The sequence below is a fragment of the Suncus etruscus genome, chromosome 3 (assembly GCF_024139225.1).
Source record: "Suncus etruscus isolate mSunEtr1 chromosome 3, mSunEtr1.pri.cur, whole genome shotgun sequence".
Taxonomy (NCBI): Eukaryota; Metazoa; Chordata; class Mammalia; order Eulipotyphla; family Soricidae; genus Suncus; species Suncus etruscus.
This window is the reverse complement of record NC_064850.1, coordinates 66,602,207-66,610,411: the sequence shown is the minus strand read 5'-3', so window position 1 is coordinate 66,610,411 and position 8,205 is coordinate 66,602,207. Positions and strand designations below refer to the sequence as shown.

General features: G+C 54.0%; 1 protein-coding gene across 1 annotated transcript; it reads right to left on the bottom strand.

Annotated features, from left to right (window-relative positions):
• Nucleotides 1-257: 257 nt before the first annotated feature.
• On the bottom strand, nt 258-2,086 carry MYOG (myogenin). Its single transcript, XM_049770675.1, has 3 exons — nt 1,619-2,086; nt 919-1,000; nt 258-379 (listed from the first exon to the last, which is right to left on the bottom strand). Exons 1-3 carry the CDS (start codon nt 2,084-2,086, stop codon nt 258-260), a joined length of 672 nt encoding a protein of 223 aa, XP_049626632.1.
• Between the last annotated feature and the right edge of the window lie 6,119 nt (nt 2,087-8,205).

The window sequence follows — 8,205 nt, the reverse complement described above, 5'->3', positions numbered from 1 at the left end:
CCCTGAGCTGGGAGTGCACACTAGGGGGCGCCCTGGTCCCCTGCATCTGGTGCCCCTCCTAGGAAAAAGGGCACCACCTGTTCTAAGGAGTCAGCAAATTGGGAGCGCCAGTCCCCTCTCTGGGTGAGATTAGCTTTGATGGGGTGAAGAGGGGATGGGCTGGCATTGGGCAGCCCCAGGCTGCTTCCTGGCCTCAGGATAGGAGGTGCCTGCTGCCAAGTGGGGGCTCTCGTGGCTGGCCGGCCCTGCAGACAACCTCAATTGGGCATGGTTTCCTCTGGAAAGGCCGCTGCCATGTCCTGCACGGCGATGCTGTCCACGATGGAGCTGAGGGAGTGCAAGTTGTGAGCGTTGGTGGGGTCGGCTGCCAGCAGGTGATCTGTCAGGAAAAGGGGAGCATGAGTTAGGGATTAAAGGGGGTCTTAAGACCAGAAAGTGGGGAGAAGTGGATCCCTGTGGCAGGCCTGTAGGACAAAAACTCAGGACTCCTACCTCGTTGCCCATGGATATCCTGCTGCTATGAATGCGTGCCTGTCTGCATACGAGTGTACATGTGTGTGCTCCTCTCTGAGCTTCCTAGTGCGTGTTTGAAAGCCTCTACTCCTGCCTGGAGCCAGGATGGAGAAACCGTTGGCTGGCTGCATTCTGACACAGTCATTCCCAGGAACCCTGCAGCAGCAGGGACAGTATCCTCCTAGAGAGGGTCATGCACCACACACCAGCCTGGGAGAGCTGCAGAAAACCCTGGACTGTGCTAAGACTTGGGGTCTCCCTGTTTGGCACCCCCGGATGATCAGTTCCCTGGAGAGACGGAAGGCAGAAAATTGGCACAAGGCATGAGGTAAGAGCGCAGAGCAGGTGGATTGGGATGGCTGTGGGATGTTCTAGCCCAGTTTAGTAGGCTCCGGCCTCACTTACCTGCTGGGTTAGCTCCGAACTCCAGTGCACTGCCCCACTCCGGACTGCAGGAGGCGCTGTGGGAGCCACACTCACTGGGCACCTGCAAGACGACCAAGGCCAAGGTCAGGGCAGAGGCATCTTGGAGGGGTCTGTTATCCCATCCCAGGGGGCAGAAGTGGCCGTGATGGGGCTAGGAAGGGGATGTGCGGGTTTCGGACCAGCCCGGCCCCTGGGGCTTCCAGCATTGGCTCCTGCTACTCCCCTTTTGGCTCTGAAGCCCCTAATTCCTGGCCTTCTTCTGAGGTGGTGATTCCTTCCTCGCAGGACGCCCAGTTTAAAGGGGTCCCTTCCCTCCTGAGCCGGGTTTTCAAGTGAAGGAGGTGCCTGGCCACCCAGCTGGCATCTGCAAGCACCTGAGATTTATGGGAGCCCAGTGGGGTTTCTCTCTGCTTAGCCCTCATGAGGATGGGGTGAGGCGGTGTAGGAGAGGCATGGGTGGGGGTACAACACTTCTCTGGTGGGGGGGGGCTTGGCTTTCCTTCTGGACCCTTTCCCCACACCTGGGATTCCTCCTCACCACCATCCAGCTGCCTCCAGGCCTGCTCTTTCCATTGGGGGCAGCCCCCTGGCCAGGGCTCTGCCTGCTCCGCTTTGATCTTGTCTGCAAGGAGCCCTGGGCCCCAGGAGGTGAGAGATGGGGCCCTGCTCAGACACTCACCCCTGGCTGGGGGCCGCCGCCCCGGTAGCGGAGGTCTCGCTCGTCCTGGCTGAGGGAGCTGAGCAGCGCCTGCAGCCGCTCGATGTACTGGATGGCACTGCGCAGGATCTCCACCTTGGGCAGCCGCTGGTTGGGGTTGAGCAGGGTGCTCCGCTTCAGGGCCTCGAAGGCCTCGTTCACCTTCTTGAGCCTCCGCTTCTCGCGCAGCGTGGCCGCCCGCCGCCGGTCCACGGACACCGACTTCCTCTTGCACGCCTTGCACGCCCACGGGAGGCACTGGCCCGGGCAGTGCTCGGGGGTGCCCAGGCCCTTGTCTTCCAGGGACCCTCGGGCCTCAGGGCTCAGGCTGAGCTCTGTCCGCTCGTAACCCGGGGGCTCGAAACCCTGGAGGTGAACGGGGAGGTAGTTCTCGCCATCGTAGAAGTGGGGCTCCTGGTAGAAGTAGGGGGGCGTCTCGTACAGCTCCATGGGGTCGGCAAAGGCTCGCTCCTGCCACCGGCCCCCAAGCTCCTGCAGCCCCTCACGCCAACTGCTGGGTGCCATTTAAACCCTCCCGCCTGGCATGGAACCAGAGATAAATATAGCCAAGGCCACGGAAACCTGAGCCCCTCTAAGCTGTTGCTGCACATCAAGATGGTTCCAGTGGATTAGATGCGATTCCCCGTCCCTCTGCCCCCCGCCCCACCCCGCCCGGCCTGCTGCCCCAGGCCCCGGGCAGCTCGTGTGCGTGGGGAGGGGAGGCCAGGCCGTTGGGTGTAATTTGATTAGTTTTCATTTCTCCACAGCCCCTGTGGGCCGGCAGAGGTGGGGGAACTCACTCTCTCCTCATCTGCTCCTTTCAATTACTCCAGCCCTGCTGGGCCAGGCTGCTTAACGTTCCCCTCGGGGGTGGCTGGCCCGGAAGAGGAAACCCTGGGGGTCTTTCTTGGCTGGCCAGGAGCTTAAGAAGCTCCTTTCTCCACCTGCTTGCTTCCTGACAGCACCTAAGCGGCCTGCCAGAGAGATCCTCTGGGCAAGCAGGGTCTCTAGTGACCCAGAGAAGGAAGGGATTTAGCTTCTGGGTTTGCATAGCCATTCGGCCAGCCCAGCCCTCTTGGCTCTCATGTGGTTAGGGACCAAGGCCAGGGGAGTGGGTTTGCTCAGGGCAGGGAAAGGTCTGCGAAACTTTCACTGTCTGGAGCCAAGATCAGGGCTCACAGCCCACCTAGCACTGCTCCCAGGATGCTCAGGCCCAGAAATGTCCCCTATCCTCCATGTCACCCTTCTGCTTTGGTCCCTGTCTGATGCGAACATTAGGACTTCCCTGCTATCTCGTTTTCCACACCTGTCTGTGTGGCTTCCTGAGAAGTTCAGGGTCACCACTCAGCTGGGGTGTGAGAATGCTGGAGGGGGCCCATCCTCCTGAGGCAGGGCCTGCACCCCTAAGGACCTGTCCATCTGGGAGGACCTGGTTCTGCACAGCTCAATGCCTAGGGCTCCTTCCCAGCCGATACCCAGGGGCCCCTCCCAATGCTCAGGACTCCCTCTGAGTTTGCTTCAAGCAACTTGTGCAGACCTCCCAGACTGCCTTTCCTGGGGACCTCTGGACTTTGAACTCAGTTCACCTCCACTATTGTTTGAGCCTTTGGCCCAGATTGTTTCCTCAAGATCCCTTGGATCTTGTGAGTCAGATTCTCTTCATCTCAGATAAACATTTACTCTCAGTGCCCGAAAGGGTTGAAAGAGCCATGTGGGGACTCAGGGCGGATCTGGAAGGGCCATCTGAAGTCTACAGAGTCGTGTTCTATCCTTCCTTCTGCTCTGCTGTCCCCATGAGGAGCCAGGGTGACTTTGGAGTACTTCCAGAGGCATGCATGAATTTAGTAAGACCTGATGGGGAGCAGAGAACTCAACTGGGTTTTAAACTTCTTGTGGTGGCAGGAAGTAGTGGGACTACCTGTGTATCCTCACCTTGAAAACCTCCATCTTAACAACCACCACACCAAGGAAAAGGAAAACCAAACCTGCTTTGTCACAGTTTACACTCTAATGCTATGTCCTTGAGAAAGGGAGTAATGTTTGGATTTAAAACATGAGAAACTGATGCTTCTGATATCCAGTTCACCTTACTTCTGCCACGTGTCACTTCCCCTAACAGTGGAAGCAGAAGTGACTTTGTACTGGGGCTACTTCCAGAAGCTTGTTAGAGGGGGTGAGTGTGGACAAGGAAGGAAGATCCCTGATGGCTTAAACAGTTCGTTGAGCTGTTCCTGGGGCTTGGATCCTGAGAGAGCAAGCGAGAGTGGGTCCAATAAACAGGTGCTTCTGGAGTTTGCAGGAGGTGAGGAATATGGAAGCCCAGAGGAGGATGTGCGTGTCTGGTATCAGAGGCAGGATTTGGAGGAGGAGGAGAGGAGAGGGAAGTGGGCAAGGGGTGGTGTGTGACACACAGGGATTAGGTAGGTGACTGGAAAAACTCCAAGAATTAGAACTTGAAGGCAAGGACCCCACGGGAAGCATGAGGAGAGAAAGGGGGTGAGGAGCTGAGGCTGGATCCAAATGGGAGTATTGAGGGCTTCAGCTGGTGGAAAGATGGGGAAAGTGTGTGAGAGTGTGTGTGTGTGTGAGTATATGTGAGAGTGTCTGTGTAATAAGGGAATAGCTGTTCCTATACAGGGTTGTGGCACAAGGACATTCTTTTTTTTTTTTTTTTTATAACAGACACTCTTAATAAATATTAGGCCCTTGTTTGGCTCTCCCTCATACTGAGGGAACCCCTGGGTGTTCTCACTGCCTCCTGGACCAAGGGTGCGGAGGAAAACTTAACTTCACCCATAGGCTGTTTGCTTGATTCGCCTCTTCCTTCAGACCAGAGACTTGGCGATACACCCGGGGTTGGGTGCGCTACAGACTCAGCCTTTCTGCCTGCTGTGCCATCAGCCTGAGGAAGAAAGCATGATGTGAGCAGACACCCACTCACCCAGCCTGGCAGCAGGTCTATTCATCCCTCCTTTCTGCACTCACCTTCCTTTGCACCCACTCAATGTCTGTGGGCTTCCTCCTGTCCTGGAGGACAGTTTAAGGGTGGCCTTGTGTCCATGAGGAGACCCTGTGTGTTTGGACTCTGGTCTCCCTCTGGTATTATGTCAGTCTGGCCCAGCCTTGTCTGAGGAGTCTTTGTAAGGCACAGAAGCTTGCAGCACTAAACAGCTATGGCAGCAGTCCAGGTGTTCTAACCTTTGGGACCCCTAAAGAGGAGACTGTTGCTCCCCCACTCCTCTCAGAGTCGCCAGCCCTCCTCCTCTTTCTCTCTCCTCTGATGGATGGGAACACATTGGTGCCAGCACAGAACAGTCTTTGTGTTCCACCATCAGTGGCAGTCCATCAGCTCTGACCTGACAGCAGGGCGTCCGGCCCTAATCCCCACCGCTGCTGGCTCGACCCACTGGGCCCCCTGCCCCACGGTTGCCTCCTTTCCCCCCTCCCATAGCCTCGGAGCATCCACCATAGTTCTGTTTTCTCTAGAGGAAGTCCCCCCTTCACTGTTCCTTCCCCCCCCAACTTGATTTTATTTGCATGCTAGGTTGTTATTATTTGCATGGCAGTGGTTGGGTTTCAGAGCACTCAGAAATCCCCCTCATCAATCCTGTCCCTGCTTTCCCCTCTCCTGTTCTTCCACTCTTCGGCTCTAATGTCACCTGAACTCACAGGTGGGCTGACCTAGACTACCTGGTTGTTTGGCTGAACATCAGAGTCTAGTTTCCCATCTTAGGATCTCCTATATTCGAGAACAGAGAACCAAGGAGAGTCTGGAATGGCAGGAGTCTCTGACTTCTCTAAGCCTTTGTCTCCTCTGGCTGGATGAAGATCTGGCAAACTTTGATGACAGGAACTAATGCCAGTGCACAGCAGGAGAGGCAGAACACAGAGTTATGGACTATCTGAGTGGTCAAGGGCAAGTCACAGAATCATGGACTACTTGAGTGGTCACGGACAGGTCATAGTTATGAACTACTTGAGTGGCCATAGGCCTTATCATCTTTTTCTATATACTGGGAAACTGAGGCCAGAGAAGGGAATTGACTTGCCCTGTGAATGGAAAGCTGGCATCAGCTAAATGGAGGGTGCTGGCTTTCAATTGCCTGAGCCGACACCTTAGGCTTAATGTGACCTCCTTGACCTCCTGGAGAGAAGCTACCAGGCAGTTCATGCTTTCTGGGAGTTCCTGGGACAGAGGCAGGAGGAAGTGAGGAACTGGAGGTGTCCTGGCGTTGGAAGACTGAGCACAGGCGAGGGGGCAGAATCTTTGATGGGGAGATCAAAGGTACAAGAAAGAAAAGGGCGAGCAGCCAGGCTGAGCAAATGATGTATGTTTGGTGGTGGGAAAGGGGGATAGGGGTGCTGTGGTTTGGAACAGGAGGTTGCTTTGTGCCTCTCTAGTGGCATGCAAGGGACCTGGGCAACACTGAGCCAATCAGGTTGGGTGACTCTGTCGGGACCTGAGAGGAAGAGCCTCCAGGAACCATGAGTGCTGTCTGATGGTGCTTGGGGGTCTCCAGGTCCATGATGGATGGTGCTGGGTGGCCATGCAGTACTGGGGTTCAAACTTGGGCCCTGGCATCTCCTGGTCCAGGATGAGAAAGGACTGGCTGCAGATGGAGGAAGAAGGAGGGTCCCTGATTCCAGAGGCCACACATTGTTTCCTTTGAGGCGCATCAGATGACCACTGGGAAATATGTCCAGGCTCATTCATCAAGAATCTCTGGCCTTGGGGTGGGGCCCGGTGCAGGCTTGGAGGCAGAAGGAGCTGGGGCCAGGAAGTGGGTGTCAGGGGGTGTGATTGGACACAGAGCACAGAGCTGGTTTTAAAATAACTAGGCCTAGGCTCAGCCAAGTGTTGTGATGTGAACTTGGGTTCTCTGGAACTTAGGGTGAGGCTTTCTGGAATAGTCCACGTTCCTAAGAGAGCTGCGCCTTCACTCATGGTGGAGACAAACTGGAGGAGTTGAGGGCAAAAGGAAGTTCCCCCCACTTCCCGGCTCAGCAGCTGTGACATGACTCTGCTCAGGGCTTCCCAACCAACATGCTGGATGGAATGATCCAAAAGCCCCTTTGAGAGATGGCCCCTCTAGATGAGCAGGGGTATGAGTGTTGGCTGTGTGAGCAAGTGCTTGTCGGAATAGGGCAGGACTCTCATGAGAGCTGCCTGGACCAGGCTTTGGCTTTTAGAACAGACCACAAAGGACCAAGAGCACTATATTCATGGGCTATCTTGGGCCTTTCCCTCTCCACATCCGTCCCCAAAGTCAGTAACCCCTGAAAGGTGGGAGTTTCCCTCACCTAGAAGTGGCTGGGCCGCAGCTGTCAGGCTCACCTCAGACTTGGCCCCACCTGTCCTCTGTTCCTGAAGCTTCATTCTCTTGTCCCTGTAGGTTCAGAAGCCCTCGCATGCCACCCCGCCCCCTTACAGTCCCGGACAGCTTCTATTTCTGCCTCTTTGACAAGTTGTGACATATTTGGGAGCAGCTGCTGCCTGGGTGGAGATGCCTTTGCTTTTCTCCTGCTGTGTCTTCTCCTCCCCAATCAGTCTCTCAGCAGCCACCACTGCCCAGAATGTACTGGAGACCCTCCCTGCATTCACCTCTCCGGAACTCAGACACCCAGTTTCTCCCAACTTCCGCAGGGGTGGCAGTGGTCTATATGGATACAAAGGAAATTTCTGGAATTGAGAGTCATGAGGCAATGGCTAGTGGGGGAGGATATCTTGAGCCAACACCAGGATATCTTGAGCCAACACCAAGATATGCTGTTTGAGCCCCTCTTTCCTCTCAGAGCTTCAGTTTTCTACCTTTTAAAATGGAAAAGGAGAATAATTTTTTTTTTTTTGTTAAGTAGGTCTGCATCCCCTTATCTGCAGAAACTTGGGAACTTCCTGTGCAATTAAAACAGTTACTCACTCTAAGGTCAATATCCCAGTGTCCTTCCCCTAAGTATCTTGATCACCTCCTTCACTTTTGTACTGGTCTTTTCTTTGAGCCAGAAAACAAACCTTGTTTTCCTCTGAAAACAAACTAAAGTCTATCCCTTAGTTTAAAACCCTCCTTTCCCACAGTCCTGTCAGCTTACTTCTTCCATTCACTTCATTTACTTCTCTCCTTTCCCAAGTTTCTGAAGAGACAGTATCACATGCTCTTTGTTCCCATTCATTGTTTAATCACTGGCACCCACAGTCCTTAGGACACTAAAAAGTAAGGGATCACCAGACCTGACGAGTACAGGTGTCAACACCAAACAAAGTTCTCAGTTTTGGTCTTGATTGTGTTACTAGATAATGTTGTTCACACATCCTGAAACTCTGCTCTAAGTAAGTAAGCATGAACCAGCATCATTTGGTCTTTCTTCTTCTTTTCCCCCTTCTTGTTCTTCTGTTGTTGTTGTTGTTGTTGTTGTTGTGTTTGTTATAGTTGTTGTTATTGTTCTTCTTTTTCTTCTCTTCCTCTCCTCATCTTATTCTTTCACTTCCAATCATCCAAAAAGTTCTGTAATTGTTATTCTCTTTAGATCCACAATTCTTAGACTCACATAGTGGGGGTTAGTTATCTAAGTTC